Here is a 27,377-nt window from a genome sequence, read left to right on the forward strand (position 1 = left end):
TCAGAGCCTGTGTGGTCAGCCTCTCCAGTGTCCTTTCAGGGGCCTAACTCTCATTTGGGGGCGGGAGCAAGCCGACCCCTTTCATGTCTCCATGAAAAGACGGAAAGGGACGATTTCTTGGTCATTAAAGGTTTCATTCAGATGGCTAATTCACATCCCCTTTTGAGAGTCTCGAATACTAATCGGACCAGGGTCAGTTTATACGGAGCTGCCTTGTGGAGAGGGCGAAGGGGGAACCAGGGGCTTCCCCTAGGGAAACACAGAGCTATGGGGAGCAATTTTCCAGGAACAGAGGAAACTTGTCTCCACAGCTTGCCTTCTCATAATTGCCTTCTTGGGCCAGCCTCACACCCTCTACAGTTTAGGAAACTGTCCCTGATGAATACATTGGAGAGATAATGGGCAGGGAACCATGGATTAATGATATTGCCCCTAGCACCCTCATAGTGAATTTTGTTATGATCTGTGTATTTATCCAAACCTCTTATATATTCATATTGCATCTGTTCATTGTGTGGTCTTGGGCAAATTACTTAGCCTTTCTGGGCCTCAGTTTGCTCATTTATAAAATGATCTTTGAGTTCCTTTCCTGATCTAAGATATTCTAGGATGCTGAGATTTTGTGCTGTCTTTGAGTCTGCCTAAAAAAGAACAGGTTCCTAGCAGAGACCCCTGGCCATCAATAAACCGTCCTTCCACCAGCACTCTACATGGCTAAGAGTCTCCATTTCTGACAGAACACGTTATGTTGAAATTAGGGTCTGAGGGGGCAGCTAGGTACTCAGTGGATTGAGAGCCAGGTCCAGAAATGAGAGAGCCCGGGTTCAAATTTGGTCTCAGATACTTAGTAGCTCTATGACTCTGGGCAAGTCACTTAACTCCCATTGATTGGTACTTACTACTCTTTTACTTTAGAACCAATACATGATATTGATTCTAATATAGAAAGGGAAGGAAGGAAGGAAGGAAGGAAGGAAGGAAGGAAGGAAGGAAGGAAGGAAGGAAGGAAGGAAGGAAGGAAGGAAGGAAGGAAGGAAGGAGGGAAGGAAGGAAGGAGGGAAGGAAGGAAGGAAGGAAAGAAGGAAGGAAGGAAGGAAGGAAGGAAGGAAGGAAGGAAGGAAGGAAGGAAGGAAGGAAGGAAGGAGGGAGGAAAGAAAGAAAAAGAAAGAAATGAAAGAAGGAAGAAAGAGAAAGAAAGAGAGAGAAAGAACAAAGAAAGAAAGAAAGAGAGAGAGAAAGAGAGAAAGGAAGGAAGGAAGGAAGGAAGGAAGGAAGGAAGGAAGGAAGGAAGGAAGGAAGGAAGGAAGGAAGGAAGGAAGGAAGGAAGGAAGGAAGGAAGGAAGGAAAGAAGGAAGGAAGGAAGGAAGGAAGGAAGGAAGGAAGGAAGGAAGGAAGGAAGAGAAAGAAGAGAAAGAAGAAAAGGAGGGAGGGACTACTGCATTACTTCCTAAGGCAGCCTGTTGAACTACTGATCCATTCTTTTAAGACATTTTTTTTCTTACACTAAGCATAAATGTGCCCATTGTTCCTAGTTCTCCCTGGATCCAAACAGAATAAACCAAATCCATTTTCAGCCCCTTTGGGGCTCTAAGTCCTCAACGGACTTCATTTTACCTTCAAAAAATCCTTATATGTCATGGTCTCTAGTTCCTTCATCATTCATTCATTAAGTGTTTATTAAATATCTGCAATATGTTAAGCACTGTGCAAGTTACTGGAGATACAAAAATAAAGCAATCTCTGCCTCCAGGGAACTTATATTCAACTGGATGTTCTTCATCCTTGTTGGGTTCCAGAAGAAGAATGCTGGTGACTCTGGTGGCTCTGAAAACCTCATATGTCAATTGACTGAGTAAAAAGTATTGTGTATATCAGGAATTGTAAATATGGAAAATGCAGCTGGAGGTGAGGTGGCATGGAAAGGCCTTGGAATGCTACTAGACCTAGTGTTATCCCACTCTTGCCATGGAGAAGGACAGATAGAAGCTGCCTTGTTCAGTCTCTGGGTCTCCCCATCCCTTTGTTGAGTGTTAAGGGTCTACTTCTTTCTAGCAGGCAGCCAAAAGTTGTCAGTAATAGCTATCTTGATATATGGTGCTTTCAGGTTTATCAAATACTTTATCTATGTTATGTCATTGTACTTGATCCTACCCCCACCTAGCTCTGTCCCTGAAGTCTCGGTATAGTGTCCCAGTAATTGATTGCTATGACGTTTCCATTGGTGGTTCAGAATGAATTTCAGATCACTTTCAGACAGTTAGTCTCTAAATATTTATTAAGCTCATACTATGTGATAGGCTTTGGACCACACTCTGGGGCTACAAGAAAAGTCAAAGACAATCCCTGCTCTCAAGGTGATCCCAGTCTAAGTGGAGAGATGACATGCAAACAACTATGTACTTTCCCAACCATTCTTCCAGCTGCTCCTCAAAACAACTTTGTGGGATGGGTCAGGCAGGACCTGTTAGCCCAAGTTTATAGACAGAGAAAACTGAGACCTCCATAGAAGGTTAAGTTCATACAGAGCAGCTAGGGAGTACAGTGGGTAGAGTGCTGGACCTGGAGCCTTTTCTTCCTGAGTTCAAATCTGGCCTCAGACATTTACTAGCTGTGTGACCCTGGGCAAGTCATTTAACCCCTTTGATTTTAGTTTCCTCACCTGTAAAATGAGCTGGAGAAGGAAATGGCAAACCTCTCTAATATCTTTGCCAAATGGGGTCATGAAAACTTGGATATGACTGAAAAACGACCACACAACAAAAACCTAGGTCACATAGCAATTTAATATCTAAGCTAAGGCGTGAACTTGAGTCTTTCTACTCAGTCTTGTGTATTCAGAATCCAAGAAGTCAAACGTTGCCAGGGACCTCAGAGATTTCTGGTTGATATTTGACCTTGACCCTTGGGATTTATTCAAAATGGAGAGAAGAATATAGGAATGGACTCTGGGAAAGTAGTGCTTTCTTGCTCCTTCATTGCTATCTCCCCCACCCCACCCCAATCATAACCAGTAGCCTCCAAGATCCCAGAATCTGGGAGCTATCAGGGTAAAAAAAAATGTTTTCAAGCTCTACATATCACTAGCAGGATTGCATATTTGAATTGTGATGATGCATTGGGTTGACAGTAGATGGCAATAATCAAGGAGATAATATTGTGCCTAATGGAGAGAGGAGTAATGTTAGCGAGGGTGCAAGGTTCCTTCTGGGAGTTTTTAGGGGATGAAGTGCCCTAAGGAAACCATGCTGACATCAGTCCCTATTTGTGCCTCCTCAGTTTCAGCAGATACCTTCCAAAATTTTCTTCAAGCAGTAGATCTCAAAGTGTGGTCCTGGAACCCATAAGAATCCCCAAGACTCCTTAGCAAATCTCCAAGGTCCAAACCATTTTCATAATAATACCAAGATGTTTTAATTTGTAATAACAGTAAATGTCAATCAATATAGCATAAATAAATAAAAGATCTTCGAGAGGGGGTCCTCAATAATTTTTAGGAATATAAGGGGTCCCAAGCCCAAAACATTTGAGAACCACCTCCTTAGAGTATACTTTGTCTGCATCTCTCCTTTGCCCCATTCTATAAGATTCTAAGGGCAATAGGAAGAACTTACAGTCTTGACCTCTTCAGCATTTGTCTCCCTCTTTTAAGTTCACCAGTCTGAGACTGCAGCTATCAAGCCTACTATGAAGGCTAGACCTGTGGCAAGGCAAACAGCAGCTACCCAACATTCAATTCAGTTCAGATCAGTTATACGTATTTGTATCCTACCGGATAAACAACTAACTAATTGTTGAATGGCTTTTAATCCATTCATATAATCCAACATAATCCATGTTGGACCAGAGCCTCAGATTGATTCACTAACCGTGGTCCCAGGTAAACCCTTATAGACTGAGCCTTCAATCCCAATCACAAATTCAGTCTTCCCCAAAGTGTGTGCCTTTGCTTATGAGGGGAATAGCTAACATTGGTATGTTGTTGGTTAGTATGTATGTTGTTTTCAGTCAAATTCAAGTCTTCATAACCTCATATGAAGTTTTCTTGGCAAAGACACTGGAGTGATTTGCCATTTCCTTCTCTAGTTCATTTTATGGGTGAGGAAACTGAGGTGAACAAGGTTAAGTGATTTGCTCAGAGTCACACAACTAGTAAGTGTCTAAGGCTAGATTTGAATTCAGGTCTTCCTGACTTCAGGCCCAGTGTTCTATCCACTGTACCACCTAACTGCCTAGACCAGAGCTGTTTCACCTTTTTTCACATAATAGAGCCTTTGGGGAATCTAGTGAAGCCTATGGACCCCTTCCCAGAACATTGTTATTTAACCCAACTATTGAAACCAATTATACTGAAATACACTTATCAAATGATTTTTTTTAAGTTCACAGATCCCAGGTTAAGAACTCTCTAGATGATCTCGAAGACCTCTTCCAGTTCTAGTTTTATGAAAGTAATTGAGAGACTTGAAGGATATTGCTGGTTTGCCTCTACATATGGAAAAGGAATGTAGGGAGCAAAAGGGAGGAAATACTGAGGAGACAGTGTTTGTGGGGGCTAAAGTGGAGGGTGCTGTAGGGTTATAGCTTTCTTTTGTTTTCCACAGTCTCCCACAGATCATGAGACACAACCCGATTTAAAATCTCTGTTCCTGTCTAATTTGTAGCTGGCTAACAATATGATTAATTAGCTGCCTCTCTTATCCTCTTCTGCCTTTGTTATACCTATATTACCATTTAATTAAATGACCCTCTGTCTAAACCCACCCTTTATCGAAGACAGTTGGTTGTTTATGGCCTACTCCAATTTATTTGGGAGTCGGCACTATCTCCCATCCCCAAGAGCACACCAGAGAAGAGGATGATCACTTGGCAAACATGTCAGCGAAGGAAGAGGCCAAAGACATGGGATGATGTGTGGGCAGCTGAGGTTTCTAAAATGGGCTGCTAGAAAATATGCACAATAGCAGAGAAGGAGAAACAGGTGGGGTGGGATTACCTAGCCCAGAGGTGTGGGGACCACCTCTTCCCTCTAGGTCTAGGTCAGGTCACTAGACTGAAGATCCAGAGCTTAGAGGACATGGTATCCAAACCAGGATCAGGGAAGGTTGCCCTGGAAGCAGGGGTTTCTGGCCAACATTTTGAAAATGGAAGGCAAGGTCATTAACTACTACTAATTCACTTGTGTGACTTTAGCCACGCTTCTTCCTGCCTCTGGGCCTCAGTTTCCTCCTTTTCAATTAGACCAGATAAATAGTCTCTGAGGGCCCTTCCGTGGTTCAAACATACTATGGAGCTGGGATGGATAGATAGATCGATCGATTGATAGATGGGTGATAGATGGATAGATAGAGGGATGATGGATGGATAGATAGATGGGTATATGATAGATAGAACTATCTAAATAAAGATATATAAATATAGATATAGATATAGAATAAGAAGATCGGGGAGATAGGAATTGGTTTGTGGCTATTTTCACACAAAAAAAAAAAACTCTCTCTGCCAGCTTTAGCTAGCTAATTAGCTGATGAACTAGAAAGACCATAAATTAATGTGGCTGTGCCTGATTCCGGCCGTGAAGAGGTTTTTATTAAGTGTAAAGTAATGAGAGAAACTGGTTAATCGTCAGTTACACCGAGGGCAGTATCTGGATGAAGCTATTGTCCAGAACCTAGCGTGGAAAAAAAATTCATTTGTATTGATTTTACAAGGTTTGTAATTGAAAATTCATTAAAGCCTGATGTCAGGGAGGCAAGAGGGAGGGGTTGGCAGTGGGCTTGTCCCAGGCTGTGCTTGTGAAGCTGGTGGTCTCAGGGGCTGAGCTCTTTCTTGTCCAAAGGTTCAGAGTGGGGTCAATGTGTTGCTGGGGGGACCCCTGATGGTGGGGCTGCTGGCAACAGTGAGCTCAGGGCTCACTCGGCTGGGCCGGCAGGGGCGCAGAAGGTTGCAAATGGAGTTGCTTTCCTGAATATTGTGTCTTTTCACATCCTCATTATCAAATTATCTTTTTAACTCCGGAGGGGGGCTAATTAAGTGGAGTAAATGAAATCAGTGGGGGGAAAAGAAGAGACGGGGAGAGGAGGATTTGTGTTCTCTTCTGCTCCTGCTTATCTTACTTTGTCTTCCCTTTTCTCTTCCACCGTCTTTTCTTTCTCTTTTAAATCATCCTCTTCCAGTTCTGCCTTCCCTTCCATTCTCTGTTCTTCTGTTCCCTCTATTCCCATTCTCTCCCCTTAGCACCCTCTGATCTTGGATTTTCATTCTCCTCTTTTGATTCCTTCTTTTCCCTTACTCAGAGGTTCCATCCCTAATACTCAGACTCCTTTTTTACTGTCATGCAGTGCATATTCCTCCCAAAAATAATCTCTCTGTCTCTCTGTCTCTGTCTCTGTCTGTCTCTCTGTCTTTGTCTCTGTCTCTGTCTCTCTCCCTCTCTCTCCTGCTAGAACTGGATCCTGGCAGGAATCCAGAACCCAGACTTGAGGGGCTCTCCACCTCCCACCAGGACCCCTTTATCCCTGCTGTTTCTGATGCCCAGAAAGAAGGTTCTTATCTCACTCTGCCCTCCCTACAGATTCACAGCCCTACCTCTCTTTCTTATTCCTCCATCAGTGTTCATTCTGCTTCCATGTTCCACCTGTCTATTCAAAGAGGGAATAGGGAAGATAAAAAAGGGGGTACATTTCTCCTCCAGAAAACTCAACCTCCCCATTAGAATTAGCTTTTGGATTTTGTTTTACTGTAGCTCCAGCCCATCACAGGATGGCAAGGTGGAAGTGGAAGCTCCTGGTACTGGCATGGAGGCCCAAACTACCAATCCCAAATTAAATGGACAGATCCTAGTCAATACAAGGAAATTGCTCAATTGGAGCTAAACTGGCAGTAGCAGTTACAAATGAGAACATTTTAAGCAGAAACAGCTGTCTGTATCCCCACTCCTTCCCGGTCCACTCTCCACCTCCCCTACCCAACACCCCCCTCCTCCACAGTAATTATGGTGTGATTGAAGGCCCTCTAGTCAAAAATGCTGACACCCCTGTCTTTTTCCTGTAAACACGGAGAGATGAAAATAGACACTTGGAGACGCTTCGAGTGTCACTTTGAAGATGTCTGTTGTCTCCTCCACGGCGACACCAGAGGTTCAGCTGTCATCTCCTTCTTCCTTTTGCGCAGTGGTTCATACACTGACTGTCAAAAGCCCCAAATCTATAGTCTTTTAGCATCAGGTTTCTGTCATGGATTTTTTTTTAAATTTATTTTTTCCCCCAGAAGAAACACAGAGAAATCATCTGTAACCCACCCCCTGTGGAGAACAGAAGGGAGATCTTTTTTTTTTAATGTGTGCATGCATGCACGCAAACGCACACACACATATACACAGAAGCAGCAGCTCCAAAAACAAGCTTTTTGATCAGTCACAATTAACTTTAACACCTTCTAAGGAAAGGAGTAGGAATATTAATTGTGTTGATGTGTTTTGTAGCTGACTTTTCTCCCCCTTTGAGTCTGCCTTCAAATGCCCTGCTACTAGGAAAGGCTGCAACAGGCATCCACCTCTGGAGACAGTTATTGCAGGTCCTTGGAGCTCCCAGTACTGCCCACTGGCCATAGGCCCTGTGATGGGACGTAGTTCCTTGTACAGGGGTGAGCCTGGAGGCCTCTTCAAGTCACCTGCCCTCCCAAAGTTGGCAAACCTGGGCAAGAAATTTCTTGTTTCTCTGCTTCTCTTTTTTTCACTTAGGAAATAGAATTGATCTTTCTTCTACCCTGACCTTTCTTTTATGGCGCATCAGTAGGGCATGTTGACATGTCTTGAGAATCCTTAGCCATATTGAGAAAATAAAAATGTGAGGATTTCAAATGGAAATTTATAGTTTCTCTCTTTGTCTGACTGTGGACCCTGAGGTCAGGACTGAGAGCTCAGCATCCTGGCTATTGGAGCTTCTCAGCTTCTTGGGGTTTGGTTAATAACTGACAGCAAGAAGAGATATTGAGGTTAGAGTAGAAAAACCCCTGAACTTGAGCTCAGGAGACCTGAGTTCTAGTCCTAGTTTTGCCATTAGCTTGCTCACCTTAAGTCACTTCCCTTTCTGGGCCTAAATTTCCTCATCTGTAAAAATGAAAGGCTGAAATGTTTATATTAAGGTCCCTCTAAGCTCTGAGAAACCAGGATTCTAAAAAATCCCAGGAATGTGATTCCTATAGCAGGTACAGGTTGGCAGAATCCAGGAATTGGACTCAAATCCTCTTGGGACAGGCAGGTTTCCTGAAGAATGGAAAAAGCCTGAGTCTTATGTACTTATTAAGTACTATAATGTTCTATTATATATATGCTACATAGTAATAATAATATACTTTTATTGCTATTATTCACAATAGCTGCCATTTATATAGTACTTTAGGGTTTATAAAGCATTTTATATACATTAATGAGTTTGATTCTCCCAACAACCTCATGAAATAGCTATTATAGGTATTATTATCTCCATTTTGAAGATTAATAACTGAGTTTTAGAAGGATTAATTGACTTGCCCGCGGTCACATAGCTAGTGCCAGAAATAGGATTCAAACTCAGATCTCTGATGGCATGCATAGTTTTCAAATGAGTTTATGCCATATTCATATCCATTTTTAAAGCATGACAATAACAATTCACCATACTTTGTTGTTATTACAGGATTTCCTTCCTAACAATCAAAAATTGTCACCTGGTCAACCTGTTGGTAGAGTCTATGATTTCAGCCATATCAGAATTTTTATAATAACAGCATCACGTTGTTTAAAGCACCATACAACACTTTTTTTGTAGTTGGGGAGTGGAGGAGTTTTGCCTTTAATTCTGTTCTCCTATTTGATTCTCACAGAAACAGGGATTGTAATTTCCATGTTATAGATCATGAAACAGGCGCCCCAAGAAGGACAATGACTTGCCTGGCATCTTAGAATGTTAGCCCAAATGCTATATAAATGCTGCTATTATTGTTGCTGTTGTAATTATTATTTTAAATCATAATAACAAAATCTTGTCCCAAGGACATACTGCCTCCTACTTTTCAAGGTATCATTACGTACACTATTATTATACCTGCATCAAAATTGTATTCCTTTTGGGCAAAAGCCATAAGAGGAAGTGCTGTGAGGTAGAAGGAACAGTAACCTGGCTCTGCGACACTAGGCAAGTCCCTTCCCTGGGCCTTAGTTTCCTCCTCTGTGAATGAAGTCAGGCATGATGACCTTTAAGGACCATTCTAATTCTTATATTCTGTGGTTTTCAGAAAAGCTAAGGAAAAAAAGTGGGGCTGTGAGGATTAACAGAAGCCAGAATTGAATTTATCTCCCTCGTTCCTCATCATAATAGCTCGTTTCTAGAATACTTTAAAGTTTGTAAAGCGCATGGCATGTGTTATTTCCTTTGATCCTCATGACAACCCTGGAAGGAATACTATTCTTATCCCCACTTTACAGGTGTGGAAACTGAGACAGAAAGGTTCAGTGACTTTTCCAGAATTGCACAATTCCTAAATGCAAGATTTGAACTCACATCCAATATTCCATCTCCTAGGTTGCCCATCAATCCTTGGGTTTGTGTGTGTGTGTATATATATGTGTATATGTACACACATGTATACATATGTATATACCTACATATATGCATTTATATCTATGTATTTTCTCCTGCCCATCCCCTTCTGCTTTTCACTGGCAGAGGGAAGGAAGGGATATTTGGGGCCTTGTATCCATGGGCCCATGCGCTACCATCACTCATTTAATTACAGGTTTTCAGCTGTAGACCGGTGGGCATGCTTTGGGGGGAGTAAAGGGGGGCTGCTCCAAAACCCTGTCATTTAGCATCGTCAGAGAGCCCCTTCAAAGAGGAGAATCTAGACATTTTCTCCACAAGGTGCGGAGTGGACTGTCTTGGCCCCAGCATGAGTATAATGACAGATGCATTTTGCAGCAAGCTGGGAGTGAATGGGTCCGACTGGCGTTTCTCTTGTCAGACAAGTCATTATTTTTTTTGTCATTTGCTGACAGTTTGGGTTTCATGCGTTTGTGTCTTTTTTCTCTTTTTCCCCCTGCCTGGAAAAATGGCTAGGTATCTACGAGACCCCAGCGGGAACGATCCTCTACCATGCTCATTTAGACATTGAGGCTTTCACCATGGATCGAGAAGTGCGTAAAATCAAACAGGGCCTAGGCTTGAAATTCTCCGAATTGGTGTACAATGGTGCGTATGCCTCCCTCCTCCATTCTCCCCCCTCTTTTGCCTTCAGTAAAACAAAATGGCTACCTTCCCTACAGGGGCCTGCCCCCCTGCCTCCTCCCAGCACCCTCATATTTGACTCCCTTTTCAAGGTGCATTAGCTGGTTTGGGGGAGGGGGGGTGAGGATTCTTGACTGGGAGCTGTGGAATTATGGGACGTTTAGAGAAAGAGGTGGCAGTGCAGTTTGGTGGGAAAACGTGGGCCCAAGCCCCAGGCGTGCCACTAATTTGTTGAGTTATTTTGGGCAAGTCATGTTTTTTCTCTGGGCCTCAGTTCCCCCATCTTTAAAGTCAGTGGTCTGGATAGGATGGTTCCTGAAGAGGTCCCCCTGTCAGATCCAGAACTCTGTGGTGTTCAGGAGTGTTGGGATTAGGCTTCAGGCAGGGGACAGTGTCACGGATGCCCTTAGAGAGCAGGTTGGGGGAAAGGACTTCCTAGGTGCTGGTGCCCCTGCTTAAAGTCTGGAACTCTGATTCTTTTCAAATGGTAGATGGGAAATGGGAAACAATGGTGTATCTTGGATAGAGTAGGGGGGTGCAGCTTGATCTAACCCTAACCCTTCCCCAGAGCCTAAAATATTAAAACTGAGTGGGAGGGAAGGGTTTGAGGGCCTTGAAACTTAAAAGAATTAGTTTGAAAAAGAACAAAATGTCACCCTTCTCCCCACATCTATTAAAAAATAAATTTATTGAACTTGTTCTGGAGCCTCAGCCTTTGCCTGCTTAGAACCATGATTATCCTAGCTAAAAGGAACCTTTAGAATATAGAATATTAGAATGTTTATTAACTGGCAAAAAATATATAGAATATTAGGTCTGAGAGACACTTTAAAACATGGAATGATAGACCACTGGGGGACCTTAGAAATATCAGGACTGGAAAGGACCTTTGAGATCATATTTCACTCCTTATTTACCAAGGAGAGACGGGGTTAGGCAGGGTATGGAACCCTCCCAAGGTCACACAGGTAACAAGTAACAGCTGGTATTTGTACTCAAGTCTCCTGACCCACAGTGTCCAGCCTTTTCCATTACATCATGCTTCTGAGCAGAAGGGGGAAATTCAATTGAAAAGATTTAGATAAATAAATTCCTGGGTGAAGGTTCCAAAGGGCATTATGAAAGCAAATTTAATTATCGTGACTGCATTTCCCTACTGATGGCCTCAGTTTCCTCACCAGTAAAATTCAGAGGTTGGATTATATGGAAACCAAAGTCTCCTCCAGCTCTGGTAGTCTACAGTTCTGGGACCCAGGATTTGTGGACACATCCCTAACCTGTAAAGCCAACATCTCTGAACTAGATTTTGTCACCTCAGGGACTGACTCCTAGAACAGAAGAAAGGGCTTTGCTGTGACTTTTAGGGCTGCAGAAACCCTTGCCCTATCACAACCAACCCCAAAGGATGATGGATAAAGCAAACTTATTTCTAGCTTCTCTTCTTTCTCCCCATTTTTTCTTTTAAAGCCATATAATCACTGTAACTCGTCTCCGAGTTTAAGGGGATTAGAGATTGCTAGTTGGGTTTATTTTCTCCTCATTGTCTGGAGGCAGCTTTGAAGCCAAGCACTCCCCTGCCTTGGTCCCCCCCCTCTCCCTCCCAGGTATGGGCCAGGTGTTTAAATGCCATTGTTTCCCACCAACCTCGTTTGCTCCATGGGATTTAAATGTTGAAAGGTGGATTTTGGTTACAAAGTGGGAGCGTTATTAAGGCAATTGGTGGGGAGTAGGGAGCAGGAATTGGGGGCGGGAGCACCTGGAGTTTGAGAAGCTGCTTAGGAACTGAAAGAGTTTGGAAGGAGGTAGGCGTGGATCCTCCTGACTTCCTTCTCTCTCTCCCCCCCCCCCCAATCTTCTTCCATCTGAGGAATTAGGAGGGGAAGTCATTCATTGGGATTTTTAATTTGGGAACCATGAGTTAGAGAGGGCTCATTTAAGTCTGAGCAGGTAGCTCCAGCTGGACCCCAACACCCCCAGTCCCCCTGGATCTTCTCCCTGTCTTCCTAAAGCTACAGAGCAAAGCAGACAGTCCATATTCTAGAATAACAACTCAGAGAGAGCTTGAGGGTAATGGAAAGAACAGGGCATCAGGAAACCCAGCCCTAGCTCTGCCTCTGACCTCGAGGAAGTTATTTTCTCTCCAGACCTCAGTTTCTGCATCTGTAAAATGAGAAGATTGGACTAGAGCTTCTAAGGTTCTGTCCAGCTCAAAATCTAGGATTATAGATAACCGAGGTCTCTAAGTCTCCTTCCATAGACTTTAGACTTGAAATGAATCTAGTTCTACCCTCTCTTTTTGAAGATAAGGAAACAGAAACTTAGAGAGGTGAATTATCCCAGTTCACAGTTATTTAAACTATTGTTTTGAAGCTAACAACGGTGTGACATACCACACTGCCTTCCCTACCTCTTACATCTCATAGTTCTGAGTTTTGAGTCACTCTAACTTTTATGAGTACAAACATCTCATCCTGTCTCTCATAGCATTCTCCACAAGGGAATCCTTATTTCACAAATGGGGAAACTGAGATTCTGCTTAGCAAAAAACTAAATAAATCCGTTCCATAGACTCGGGACCCAGTCCTTCTTCATTGTCCCTGCCTCTGTCTGCTCCATTTGTGGAAGGATGAGGTCCAGAGGGACTCCCTGGATTGGGGCCCTTCAGAGCCCCTCCTCTAAGAGCAGTCCCCAACAGGATCCCCTTTCCTTCACCTCATCACCTTCCGACTTTGGCAAAAGAAGCGACCAAGGGTTGGGGAGTCAGTTTCCCTCAAAAAGCTGAGAGTCAGCAAACATTTCTGGTTATTCACTTGGGAGAGGAGCCCCATCTGTGTGCAGTGCTGCTGGAGTACCTCTGTAGTGAAGACTCAGTCTCTCTGAACTCTAAGGCAGATGATACAGCTAATTCCAGTAGTTGGAACATGGTTAGTAGGCCAGTCCTTCTAGATTCCCCAGCCTTTCTCTGAGTAATCCAAGGTCCAACCCCAACCCCCCACTCTCTACCCCAGGACCGCTTAGCTTTTTTCTTCCCAGCTGGCCTTTAGGACAACAACACCTGCTTGGGGAGATGGGAAAGATAAACGTGAAGCTGGTGGCCATTGCAGACACTTAAAGACAATCTCTTTCTTTATGCCTCTCTCTCTCTCTCTCTCCTGTGTTCATCTCTCTCCCTTTCTTCCAGATCTGGGAACTTAATGGGCTAATTATCTTTAGTTAAAAGCCTGCTCCTGGGAAAACCAAGAGTCCCCTCCAGTGTAGCCCTGGCACTCTGTCTTAGGTGCCTTTGTGGGGGTGGAACAGTATGAGGACTTATTTGCCTTCCCTTATAGTTAATGTGAGGCAGTTAAGTGGTGCAATGGATGGAGTGCCATGCTTTGAGTTCAGGAGACTCATTTTCCTTAGTTCAAATCTAACTTCAGGCATGTACTAGCTGTGTGACTCTCGATAAATCACTCAATCCAGTTTACCTCAGTTTCCTCACCTGTCAAATATGCTGGAGAAGGAAATCTTTGCTAAGAAAACCCCAAATGGGTTTAGAGTCTGACATGACTGAAACAAATGAATAACAACAAAACAGAGTTAGTGTGGAGGAAAGGGGGAAACAGAACTTGAATGGAAGTTAGAAAATCTGAATTTCCTGTCTCTGCTGAAGTCAGTTTATTTTTTTGGACCACAAATTTCCACATCTGTAGAATAAGTTTATTAGGCACAGATCAGGGATTGACAAACCAAGACTCCCCAGGCCACATCTTGCCTGCTACCTATTTTTGTGTGGTCCATGAGCTAAGAATGGTTTTTATAGCTTAAAATCAAGTTGTATTTAAACTCATATTGTAAACAGTTATATTTTTGAATGTAAACACTATTCTTAACTCACACACTGTACAAAAACAGGCAGCAGGCCAGACTTGGCTTCTAGGCTGTAGTTTGCTGAGCCCTGGACTAGATGATTTCTTTTTTCTTTTTTTTACCAGCTACATGTAATAACAAAATTCCACTTAAATTTTCCAAAGTTATATGATTCAAATTATTTACCTTCCTCCCTCCCCTCCCCTCTCCTGGAGCTGGCAAGCAATTTGATCTAAGTTATACGTGTATTATCTCACAAAATATATTTCCATATTGTTCATTTTTGTGAGTGAGTAATCTTATAAAACCAAAACCCCAAAACATAAACTCAAATAAGCAAGTGAAAAAGTGTCTGCTTTCATCTGCATTTTGGCTCCAACAGTTCTTTTTCTGGAGGTGAACAGCATTCTTTATCATAATAGACTAGGTGATGTCTAAGGCCCTTTTTACTCCAATTATTGTGTACCATTCAATGAACCTTCTGCTTTCTCAGCCCCAAATTTCCAGGCACCTGCCCTGAGCATTTGGGGAAAGTCTGGGTGTTGTTGGCTTGGGCATAGCCTCCCACTCAACCTAAGTGTTATAGAAGTGTAAATCTTTTTATTGTTAAAAGGGAAGTGTTTATTGTTGTTTGTTGTTCAATCTTTGTGTCCATTGTGTCCAATTCTTTGTGATCTCTTTTGGGGTTTTCTTGGCAAAGACACTGGAGTAATTTACTGTTTCCTTCTCCAGCTCGTTTGACAGATGAGGAAACTGAGATAAGCAGGGTGAAGTGACTTGGTTAGGATCATCCTGCTAATAAGTGTGTGAGGGAAAATTTGAACTCAGGTCTCCCCGACTCCTCACTTCCCAGTGCTTTGTCTACTGTACCACCTAGCTGTGTAAATCTTATTTCCCCAAAACAACCAATCAGGGCGCATAGAGAAAAGCCAGTGGACTAGGACTTTTGTGCAGTCTGATTTTGCTCCTCAGATCCTCAGCACTGCATCCTCCCCCATCATTTTTCCCAAAGGCCATTTTCAAGTCCCTCCTGGAACTGTAAAAAGTTTATTACTTTGAGAAAGTTTTATTCATAGGAGTAGGAATGAAGTCACTCCCTGGATGGGGATGGTAGAGGGGAACCCCGCAGCACCAGGCAAAGAGCAAGGGAGATGGGTTCCCAGACAGAGGTCCTGACAACAATGGGGGCTCAGACAGACAGATGTGCTTGTCACATCTCTCATCGGAGCCTGCTAAGGGAGGTAGGAAGAAAGTGGAGACGGCCTCGCCAGAAGAGTGACAGCGAATAAGGTTACTTTATAAAGGAGTGAGGAAGGTGAGCCCACCTGAAAGGCTGCTGGGCCATATGGAGCCTGATCTCCTGATCTGATAAAGGCCCCAGGTCAGCTCCCTGGCCCCTGAGCTCTTGTTCAGGACTGGGGACTCTTGGGGCCTGGGACAAGGGCCAGGGGCTTTCTCCTGAAATGAATGGTTCTCTGAGAAAAGAGTCAAAGCTGTTTCTTCACCTTGCCTGGAATTTTTTCCCCTCCCTTCCTGCCTTCTCTTCCTTTATCTCCAGGCTCCTTTCCTTTTCTTCCTCTTTCTTCTTTCCTCCTTTTTACTCATTTCTCTTCTCTCTCTCTTCTCTTCTCTCACTCTTACTAATAAAGTAAACAGAAGTTTTCTCTGGCTGGAAAACTGAAGCCATTCTGAATGGCGGAGCATCCATAGTCCTGCTTCTTATTGGGCAGGGCTTATTAACCCTAAAGCTTCTTGTGGAAAAATAAAGAAGGAGGCAAGGTTAATAAGAAGACAGATTGAGAACTTCCTCCCATTTGACAGGTAAGGAAATTGAGGCCTAAAAGTGAAGCGACTGATCTAAGATCACAACTGTTCATGGCAGTCAGGGATTTGAACCCAAGGTTTTCTTCAACAAGTAAAGTCAATGAAGCTGGTAGTATCATAGACAGAGATATATCTGGCATTCCAGCTTGCTGCGTGAGTCCACACTCTTGACATTTAAGGCCTCCTCCCTCACCCCCTTCCCACATGCCATTCCTACTATTTCTCATTATTGGCCTATCCAAAACTCCTGCAGGCTAGTCTTCAGGGAGATGTGCTTTCGTTTGCCCCAAAGTGCAGAACTAAGACTAATGAGTTGGAGTCCCAGAAAAATCCATTTCAGATGAACAAAAAAGAGTTTAATATGTGGAATGGGCTGACTAAATAACTAGTGGACAACTAGGTAGCTCAGTGGATAGAGCATTGGGCCTGGAATTAGGAAGACCTGAGTTCAAATCTAGCCTTAGACACTAGCTGTGACCCTGAGCAAATTACCTAACTTCTGTTTGTCTGGTTCCCTCTGCTCTAAAATGAACACAATAATATCCCCCTACCTTTCAGGGTTGTCGTGAAGCTCAAATGATTGGAAAGAGCTTAGCAGAGCGCCTAGCACCTAGTAAACACCATATAAATATTAGCTACTATTATTTTTATTAGTAATGAGTTCTCTGGCCCTGAAGGTTTTTAAAGCAGCTGACCTCTGCTATCCCCTTCCAGAACCATGGTTCTCTGACTTCTTACTGTCCCCTGTGCATACTGTGCTCATTCCGGTCTCTGAGCACTTCCTGATATTGTTCCTCCCATCTTTCATGTCCTCTCTCCACTCCCCTTCTTCCCTCCTACTGTAACCTCCAAGATCTACCTTTCCTGGAAGCCTTGTTCGGCCCATCTTGATTTCTCCTGCTTCCTCCCTGACTTCTAGTCTTTCTCAAGCTGGTAACCCAGGCTAGCACTTAATTGTCCTTTCCTTGTTGGCTGCACATGAGTGGTCTCTCCTCATTCAGGCTGGGAGGTACTTAACATAGCAATAGAAGACCATGTCTCCTGCCTCTTCCATAGTGCCCAGCACAGGGCTGAACCCACCATGGATGCTTGACAAAAAGGCATTAAATAATCGGTGGCAACAGATATCATCACAAATGAGCTAATTATGGAGATGCAGGGCAATCCATTACAGTGTTTATACTTTTGTATTTTCTCCTATATCTGCTCTGCCCTGCCCCTTTTCCCTCGCCTCCTGACCTTTCTCCACCCACCTCTACCAGATGTCTGGGAGTGGAGGGGAGAGAGTAAGAAAGGATATTCAGGCCAATGTCTAGGCTCTCTACCATTTGGAGGGGGAATGGGACTCATTAAAGTGACACTTCCTTACACAGACTGCATGGAAAATCCTGGTAGGTTCAGTCCCTTGAGCTATGGCTTTGTCTAGGTCTTCCCCTTGAACAGAGCCGGGAGGATAAATATAGGGCTTAGGGATTGTGGCATCCTGGCCAAAACTGAATGGTGCCTCCCTTCATCTTGTCCCCTCTAGGTTTCTGGCATAGTCCAGAGTGTGAGTTCATTCGACACTGCATTGCTAAATCTCAAGAAGGGGTTGAGGGCAAGGTCCAAGTGTCTGTCTTCAAGGGGCAGGTCTACATCCTCGGCCGAGAGTCTCCCCAGTCACTGTACAATGAAGAGCTGGTGAGGTAAGTAGTGGGCAGATGGGCAACCTCTTTTCTGCTCCCTGCCCTGCTCCCCCCTCTTTTCCATCCTCAACTTTCTGAACAAAAGAAGGCCCACTGCCTCATGGTCTACTAACCTCCAATCCGCAGACAACCAGGGTTCAGATTCAAGGTGACATCCCATCACCAGGAGTCTCAGTTCCATTTCCTCTCCTGATTAACTGTTCTCTGAGTGTCTGTGAACTCTACTGTGGTCTTTATTTCTTTCCCTGAAGCCTTCTCCCTTGGCTTCTCCACTGGGATCCATCTCTTCTCTGGGCTTAGAAATCTCCCTAGTTCTCTTTTATCTTTTTTCTTATTAGACTCCCTTTTTTTTTATCTTGAAGTAGGAAAATCTGCTCATTGTTCTGAAACTTCTTACCTTGCTAAATTAAAGCCCATACGGAAATGGGTAATGGAGAAAGAACCAAGTCATATCTTTGAACATTATTAGGAAAGACTTTGGGCCCTGATACAGTTGGAGGAGGCAAACTTTTCCCTACAGGAGATGTGTGCCCCCAATCTCACTCATTCCCAGACACAGGCCCAGAAGTCTAGCCTAGAAGGAGAGGGCTGAGGATGGAGTCCCCACCAGAAATATTAGGTATCCCCACCTGTTAAACAGTAGTCTTCAAGCTTCTTTGCTTGGGATTGACAAGGTACAAGAGAAGTCATCCCATATTGAACCTTGTATGCTGTGCATATTCAAACACATGAATATGGAAGCAAATTTTAACCTCACACTGGTCTCTTCTCTGCCTCCATGAAGCTCCGAGATCCCCAGGAGGCTTCCAGGCTTTACTAAAGACTTACACACAGCCCATTCCTAGCCAAGTCAGTTTTGGGCTACACAGCTCAAGCCCTGGTTTAACTCAGAGCTATTGCCTCCATGAAGGCGAGTTGAGAATTAAATCACGAGTTTTGTTTTGCAGTCAATATTTTTTTCCCTTTTCCTTTTCTTCACCGTGTTGGGTTCCCCCCCAACCCCCTTCAATCTTTCTAAACACTTTATAAGCCATAAATATAACCGAATCAGTTTAGATCAGTCGGGGTAAATGTCAAATTATCTTCTCTCTTTCTCTTTCTGGCTTTTTCTTCCCTCCCCCTCTAAATCAACAGCTTCTAATAATCTGTCCAACCCTTCATTATGCCTCGCATTCTCACTCAGGGAGATTAAATGAATAAGGTAAAAAGGGAAGGGAGGAAAAAAAATAGAGAGAAAAGCAGGAGCATTTATTCTCACTGTGTCTCCGACCATTTTCCTTTTCTTTCTGATTTCTACATCGCTGATTTGAAAGCCGTTGAGTGACAGCGTCACAGGGACCAGCGAGGAAGCCGCGAGAGGCAGTGGAGGCTCGAAATGCCGCAGCACAGTGGGTAGAAAGTAACGTAATTATAGAGCAGGTCAGAACCACTCGAGTGAGCAAAAATAAAAGCACAGAGGTTTTCTGTAGACCGTCAGGGGAGGTAAAAAAAATCATTGTAAACTCTTTCTCTCCCTCTCTCCCTCCCCCACCTCCACCCCAATTTTTAAAAAAGGTTTTTCAGTTCCTGAGAAATGAGCTGTTGGAACTCTTTGGTCATATTAGGGGACTCATTTACCCAGATTTAGCCAATCTGGGGTAGGGGGGGACCGGCAGTAGTGATCAGGGAGGGGCCTGTTTGGAGTCGAGTTTTATTAAATTATTTTGTTTTAACTTAGAAGAGAGAGAAAGAAGGAAAAAGTCAGGAGGCAAAAAGTGTTCTGAGGGTTTTTATGTGAAGAATTGTGGGAAGAGGAAGAGGGGAACGAAGCCTACCTCTAAGTTCCTGTCTGTGGTACTCCCTGAAATAGGGCACATGCTAATGGGGAGTCCATATTTGGGACCAGAGAACAGCTAAAGTTATTGGATTCAAGCACGTTAGAAATATCAAATATTCCCTATTCCAAGTAATGGGTCTGAAAAGAAATGCATTCATTCTCTTAACAGACAGAAGTTTAGAGGAGTGGAGAGTCAACCCATCTGTCAGGGAGCATTTATTAAGCACCCACTCCATGCAAGACACTGTACTAGATGCTATTGATATAAGTATAAAGAATGAAACAGTCCCTATTTCAAGAGCTGATAGTTCAATGAGGAAGACAACATGTATGTTACACATATGTAACATGTAGCTATATGTATGCTACATATAATATGCAGAGAGAGGACGCCAGTTTGGGTCAGAGAGTACAGGAGTTGAGATTAGTACAGTGAAGTCCCAATTAGTGGAAATTGTGAATTCCCTGAAGTGGTCTTAATTATTCAAATTCATGGGCTGGAACCAATCTTTATATTTACATAATTATAACTACTAATAGTGAAATACAAATAAATGTGATGACTTTAGAGGAATTCATTATTCACACTAATCAGGACTCAGCAGTGATGTCTAGATAGGCTATGCAGTAGGTTGGGCACAGGTGTATGGAGAGCTTTAAAAGATAAACTGAGAATCCTAGAAGCAATAGGAGGTTGAGTAGGAAGCCTCTTGGTCAGATATGAGCTTAAGGAAAATGACCTTAACCATAGGATGGAGAACAGATTGGACTTAATGCAGGGAGACTGAAGGGGAAGCAGTCACAGGAATCTAGGCAAGAGGTGATGAGAGCCTGGACTGAGGTGGTGTCTGCAGAGATGCTATGGAGGTAGAAAGGGCAAGAATAGACAGCTGTTTGAATAGGAGGATTGTAGGAAGAGTCGAGGGCCAGGAGTCAAAACCTGGCTTCACTACTTAGCCCCTGGGTGACTTCAGGCAAGCCATTTAACTGCTCAGTTCTCCAATCTTTAAAAATGAGAAATTTGAGCTGTGATATCTCTAAGGGCCTTTGTAGTTCTAAATCCTCTGAAGTGTTGAATGCCTCATGTGCTAGCTGCCACAGGAGATGCAAAGGTAGATAGGACAGTTTTCTCTTTTTCTGCTTCTTTTCCTCCTCCTCCTCTTCCTCCTTCTCTTGCTATTCTTCCTTCTCCTTTCCCTTCTCTTTTTTTAAATGAGTAAGGAAACCCTTTTATTAACTTCACATAGACACTAAGTAAATAGACAACAACCACCAAAGAGAATTGACATTCTTGCCCCAGTCAACCCCTGTACCAAGCTTCTGGTCAATGACTCCCCACCCCTACTGCAAGGGAATCCTCTCTTGAAACAAATGAGTGCAGATAACTAAAACAAAGTTCATGTTTGAAAATGTATGCCTTATTCTGCACTCTTAGTCCACTAACTCTCTGCCAGGAGCCAAGAGGCATACTTCACCATCAGCTCTCTAAATTAACAATAGATCAGGGCATTGCTTACATATTTTGAAGTTTGTTGGTATTTCTTTCCTTTTTATTATTATGGTTTTCGTATAAATCCTTCTCTTGGTTCTGCTTACTCATTTTGTATCAACTCATCATGTCTCAAAGTCCTCCTTTCTTCTATTTGTATGTTTATTCTTCCATATTTTCATTCATTACTCACTCAATAAACTTTTTAAAAAACTCTTACCTACCATCTTAGAATCCATACTCTGTATTGGTTCCAAGACAGAAGAGGGGTAAGGGTTAGGCAATGGAGATTAAGTGACTTGTCCAGGGTCACACAGGTAGGAAGTGTCTGAGGTTAGATTTGAACCCAGAACCTCCTGTCTCTCAGCCTGCTTCTCAATCTGCTGAGCCACCTAGCTAACCCCCTAGTTTCTTTTTAAACCTTCACTTAGTTTATACTGAACTGTAGAGTTGCAGATATTAGTTGTTAGCTCTATGGATTGTAGTCCAGTAAAATATTTTGGTGCCAAAGGGAGAAACATAATCAGAGAAAATTCATAAGACTAGTGACATTTATCAATTATTAGGAGGTTAGAGAGCAATTTAAGTTTTGAAGCTGGGACTGAAATTCTAGCAATAGTCACAGAAGGTAGAAAGGATGTTTAGAGATCCTGCACCATTAGAGGCAAAGAACACTGGCTTTAGAGGCAGAATTTGGGTTCAAATCTGGGACTACCATTCTGTGGTCCTTGACAAGCTACTTGGACTCAACTGTTTCTTTATTTTTTTGATATTATAAAGATATATATATATTTTTTTTACCAATTACATGTTATAACAAATTTCCACATAAGTTTTCCGAAGTTATGTGATCAAAATTATCTCCCTCCCTCCTCCTCCCTTGGTCTAGGTTATGCAAATATTATCACACAAAACGTATTTCCATATTGTTCATTTTTGTAAGAGAATAGTCATATAAAACCAAAACCCCAAAACAAACAAACAAGTGAAAAATCACATGCTTTGTTCTGCATTTCTACTCCAACTGAACTGTTTCTTTATTATTGAGAAAACCATTTTACCCCAGAAGGGAAAATTGCTCCAGAGGGAGCTCTCTATTGGCATTTGAGAGGTAGAGTTGAAGAAAGAGGAGGTGTAGAATGATGGACGGAATAGAAAGGGAAGAAAGAAGAGGAATGGATAAAGAGTAGCTGGACCAAGAGGGGCAATTAGATGGCTCAGTGGACAGAGAGCCAGGCCTGGAGACAAGAGGTCTTGGGTTCAAATTTGACCTAATCCCCATTGCCAGCCCTTATTGTTCTTCTGTCCTAGAACCAATACACACAGTATTAATTCTAAGACAGAAGGTAAGAATTTTGTTTTTAATCTTACAGTCTTAAGTGAAGTGAAGGATGCGTATATGTAAGTAAATACCAAGGGAAGGGGAGGAGTTAGGGGCCTTGCACTGCTTCCAGCAGATAAAAACAAAATATCTATTAAATGCATATCATGTTCCGGGCACTGTAAAGGGCCCTCTAGCTTTGAAACACCTACACAGACTTCTTACCTGTCAGGAATTCCTCAGACTCGGAAGAAGCCTAACAAAGTGCCTAGGAGGCAGCTGGTGGCACAGTGGATAGAGTACCGGGTCTAGAATCTGGGAAATCTGGCCAGAAACACTTACTAGCTGTGTGACTCTAGGCAATTGTTTGCCTCCATTATTTCAACTGTAAAATAGAGATAAAAATAGCACCTGTTGTGAGAATCAAATGAGGTGATGTTTGTAAAGCACTTAGCACAGTGCCTGGCCCATAATAAATGTTTACCCCTTTCCTTCTTCCTCCCTCCCTCCCTCCCTCCCTTCCTTCCCTCCTTCTTTCCTCCCTTCCTTCCAGAGGACACATATGGGTTCAAAAAGGTGAATATGAGGGATGACTATAAAAACAACCTTAGTGTGCTTTCTTTCTGGAAAGATAGAAATAACAAAATCGTGAAAATTGGAGCAGGTGAGGGCATATTTATTCACCTAATCCCAGAAACGAAGATTATTTGATTTTCCCTCAATAAACACACACACACACACACACACACACACACACACACACGAAGTTTGAAGAGATTTTTAGGACAAACAAAGGGCCAAGGCCATCCTATTCAATAATTAAACCCTCCATTTGTAGAGCACTTTCTAGTTTTTAGAATGCTTGTGTATCTATTATCTCATTTGCCCAAGGTCACACAGCAAATTAGTGACAGAGTTGAAACCCAGGAATCCTGACTCATAGTTCTAGGGCATCTTCTAACTATATTGCATTATTTCCCTTTATATAATTGGGAGTCAATTTATGAAAACTATTACTTCCAGGGATATAGAGTCTGAACCTGTTAGTGGAAATAGCTTAAAGAAAGCTTAACCACATCTCTGGATGACAGCTAGTTCTGGAATGGAACATAAGGGGAGATTATACTTTCTGTTTATCTTGTAGGTATTTTGTGGGCAGCTAGGTGGCATGGTGGATAGAATGTTGAACCTGGAGTCACTAAGACCTGAGTTGAAACCCAGCCTCAGACATTTCCTAGACTCAGTTTCCTCATCTGAAAAATGGACATAAGAAGAGTACCCACTTCATAGGGTTGTGGGGATCAAATGAAATAATATAATGTGCTTTACAAACATTAACACATTGCATAAATGCTATTATTGTTGTTGTTTGTATGTGCTTTGTATATAACCAATGTAGTTAAAGTGAAGTAGTGGCTAAAGTGCTAGACAGGAAATTTTGAGTTCAAATTCTGTCTCAGACATCAGTTCTGTGTTCCTGGTCAAGCCATTTAACCTCCTCTACCTCAGTTTTCTCATCTATAAAATAGATTAGAAAACAATAGAACCTCCTAGTACTGTTGTGAGGATCAAATGAGATAACAAGCATAGAGTACTTTGCAAACCTCAAAGCATTAAATAAATGCCCCTATTATTATTTATGTATATATTGGCTGGATCACCAGAAGAGGGGCTCTTTTTGTCTTTTGTTTTCCCTTTGTATTCCCACCCAACAGATAACACTGTGTGGTATATGATAAGGGTTCGATATTTTTTGATTGATTACTTGTTGGGTCACATCTCTGGCCTGTGCATCTGACAAAATGGAAAATATTGTCATCCACTGCCTCCATCATTGAGAGGAACCTGGTCTACAGAGTATGGAGCTGACCCTGGCGAGTAAAGCCAACATTCTGGTCCCCTCACATCTCCTCTCTTCTTTTCTCTTGTAGCATGAATGTGCAAGGTGATTATGAGCCTGCTGATGCCACTGGTTTTATCAATATCAACTCCCTCAGGTGAGTGCTTTTAAGTTGGTCCCAGACCAGTAGGGAAGAGAGGCTTGGAGCCTTTTTCGAGTTCAGTTCACATCTTTCCTCAGCCTGGACCACTAGGTTTTGATCACTAATCCCTACAAAGTTAGGGAAAATGAGCCTCTGTCCTCACACAAGATCAGTTCTTGAGTTTTCCCTCCCATCCATCCATCCATCCATTTCTCAGCAACACAGATTGACCAAGTGCCTCCTATGTATCCATCAGTATTCTCAGCACTAGGGGAATGGAGGAATCTGAAAGTGGTAGAGAGATATGAGCCAGAACCTTGAGCAGCTATGGAAAGCTTTGTGGGTGTTGGAGGGATTCATCAGGGTTGCTTTTGCCTCCTATAGCCACAGCTAACTCTTGCTTCAGTAGACTCCAGGTGAAAGTGGAAGTCTTATAGAATCTCAGATTTTGAGTCGGAAGGGACTTTACTAGCTATCCAGTCCAACCCACATCTGAAAGGAATCCCCAGCTTAACATATCTAGCAAATGATTATCTGGACTTTCCTTGAGTGCCTCCAACCAGGAAGAACCCATCATCTCTGGAGGTAGCCTATTCCTCTACCTCTAGAGTGAAGTAACTTGGACACTCAGTGATCATAAGGCAAGAGAGTGGCCAGATGACTCCCTCCTCCACAAGGTCTCTTCCATCTCTTAATCTCATGGAAGGAGGCACCAGGTTGGTGCAGTGGATAGAGTCCCAGGCCAGGAAGACCTGAGTTCAAATCCAAACTCAGGCACTAGCTGTATAACTCTGAGCAAGTTACTTCATTCTGTTTGCCTCGGTTTTCCTTATCTGTAAAATGAGCTGAAGAAGGAAATAGCCAACCACTCCAGGATCTTTGCCAAGAAAACCCCAAATTGGATCTGAAGAGTTTGACACAACAGAAACGACTAAACAACAAAGATGGGTTGTTGATTTTAACATGACCCAGCTGAGCACTTTTCCCCAGGATGGGCAGGAGACAGGAAAAGAACATTTGGAATATGTTGATTTTATACCACTTTTCCCACTGTAGTGAGTAGCTGTGAGGAGCAACTTGATGGAGAACCATCTTAAAATGATCACTCAGTGAACACTGATTGTGAGGCAGGATGGAAGATACAGAGAAATAGAAGACCTGCTTCTTGCCTGATGGGAGCTTATAGTCTGGTTGGGAAAGGAGACTGGTCCACAGAAACTATAAGACATCAAAATGAGAGTCAGGAAGACCTAGGTTCAAGTCCTACCTTTGGACAGATACTTCCTGGCTGTATGAGTGATCATATCACACTGATCAATGCTCTCAGGCAACTTCAAGACTAAACATTACACAGCCCCGTGCCAGTCTGCTTTTGGTAGGGGAAGTTTCCTCTTTGAGAGTTCCCTAGACCAATGGGGTCAGACTCAAGCAGAAACAACCTCTCTATGATTTTTGTAGATAGATAGATGATTTGTGATAGTTTCTATGGCTGAAAATTCATTATCTCATGGTCAACCTGATGATGGGAATCTCCAAATTTAGCTCCAAACACACCTCAGGACCACAGTAGGATTCTCAGTAACTGAATTGAGGACTCAATTTGCAGATGGGGAAACTGAGGCATCCAAGAAAGATAAATTACAACTGGGCTAAGGTCACACACTTAGCAAGTATCAGAGATGAGATTTGTACCCAGGTCCTCTGACTCTAGACCCAGTCTTCTAACAATGGGCCCCTGGTCTCTGGACTCCCAGGCTAGAGCCCTTGTCACTGTTCTGCCCACTCATGTCCCTACCCCCCTTTCACAATAACAAGTAGAGAACTTGAAGCAAAATGAAAAAGCCTCCCACATGCAGGTCAAGGCCATTTCTGTTTTTTTTTCTTTCTTTCTTTTTTTAATCCTTCCCTTCTACCTCAGTATCAATTCTAAGACTGAAGAACAGCAATGGCTAGGCAATGAGGGCTAACTGACTTGCCCAGAGTCACACAACTAGGAAGGTCTAAGGTCAAATTTGAACCCAGGTCTTCCCAACTCCAGGCCTGGGGCTTTATCCGCTGTGCTCCCTAACTGTCCCCAGGTCTGTTTCTAATGTAGGAAAAGATGCCAGCCTCCCTTCTCACAGAGCTTGAAGAAGAACCATGATGCCCCCTACCTGGTCCATCCCTAAATATGATTATATTTGATTCCCTCATCACACATCCCTCTGCAGACGACATTTGGCTCATCCTTGCTGGTGCTGGCCGTGCTTAGGGCCCTGTGAGCCTTTTTGAACTAGGGGTTATGTTGAGTCTAGCATTGCCACAACGACCCTGGGAGCACTCTTCCCCTCCCAACCTCCCCCCTCACTGCCCCCTTAATTGTGTCTTTATAAGGGCCTGATGAGCCCTTTTAAATTGCATTGAGCAAGACATATTTTCATAATGGCCTCTTCATTTTCCATTGCCAGTTAACTGCTTTGTGCCGAACAATAACATGAACTGTTTTCTCCCAAAGATAAATTAATTACATTATCGTGGGGGAGGGAGGAGGGCAGAGGAGAAGGGGAAAAAAGACAACTTCACCTACGTCTTAACAAACAGCTGTCCCCAGCTCCACCTGAATTAAATGAACTGAATATGTGTTATTACTGTCAATTTACCTCTTTTTGTTTTTAATCTGGTTCACAGGCTAAAGGAATATCATCGTCTGCAGAGCAAGGTCACAGCCAAATAGACTAGGCAGCCATCAATAGTGTGGAGCAGCTCTTAGTGGCGCTGCTGCTTTCCCCAAGTAACGGCACTGAATATCCTGGCATTTTGTGGCATTTTGTGATTGTTACTTACTCTCCTGGGCTGCAGCTCAGCCAGGCTTTGTTTCGTGTTCCTATAGCAAACAGAAGAGGTCTATGAGGGGGTGGGGGAGGGTGGAGTAGAAATAACAATAATAATAATAAAAATAATCATAAAAGACTACTGTGCATATAGTTTCTTTATTTCCCAGGAACAGTGTTTGCTTGTATGTTTGTAATTAGTCAATCAAGCTTTTCTTGCTTCTGAAGGCCACCTTTTGCCAAAGAGCATACCTTCTATCAACAGGAGAGAATCAGTTCAAGATTTCCCATAGATTCCCCAGCCTGACAGACTAAACAGTTTTGATTTCCCTGGCTTTG

General features: G+C 43.0%; 1 protein-coding gene across 1 annotated transcript in view; it reads left to right on the forward strand.

The window, feature by feature from the left end:
- ASS1 (argininosuccinate synthase 1) overlaps nucleotides 1-27,177 on the forward strand; it is an 85,143-nt gene extending 57,966 nt beyond the window's left edge. Inside the window, exons 12-15 of the mRNA XM_001364654.5 lie at nucleotides 10,095-10,226; nucleotides 17,464-17,620; nucleotides 24,178-24,243; nucleotides 26,896-27,177. Coding sequence (XP_001364691.2) covers nucleotides 10,095-10,226; nucleotides 17,464-17,620; nucleotides 24,178-24,243; nucleotides 26,896-26,941 — 401 coding nt within the window. The 3' untranslated portion in view covers nucleotides 26,942-27,177. The remainder of the gene's footprint in view (nucleotides 1-10,094; nucleotides 10,227-17,463; nucleotides 17,621-24,177; nucleotides 24,244-26,895) is intronic.
- Nucleotides 27,178-27,377: the final 200 nt, after the last annotated feature.

Source organism: Monodelphis domestica, chromosome 1 (assembly GCF_027887165.1).
Source record: "Monodelphis domestica isolate mMonDom1 chromosome 1, mMonDom1.pri, whole genome shotgun sequence".
In the NCBI taxonomy this organism is placed as follows: Eukaryota; Metazoa; Chordata; class Mammalia; order Didelphimorphia; family Didelphidae; genus Monodelphis; species Monodelphis domestica.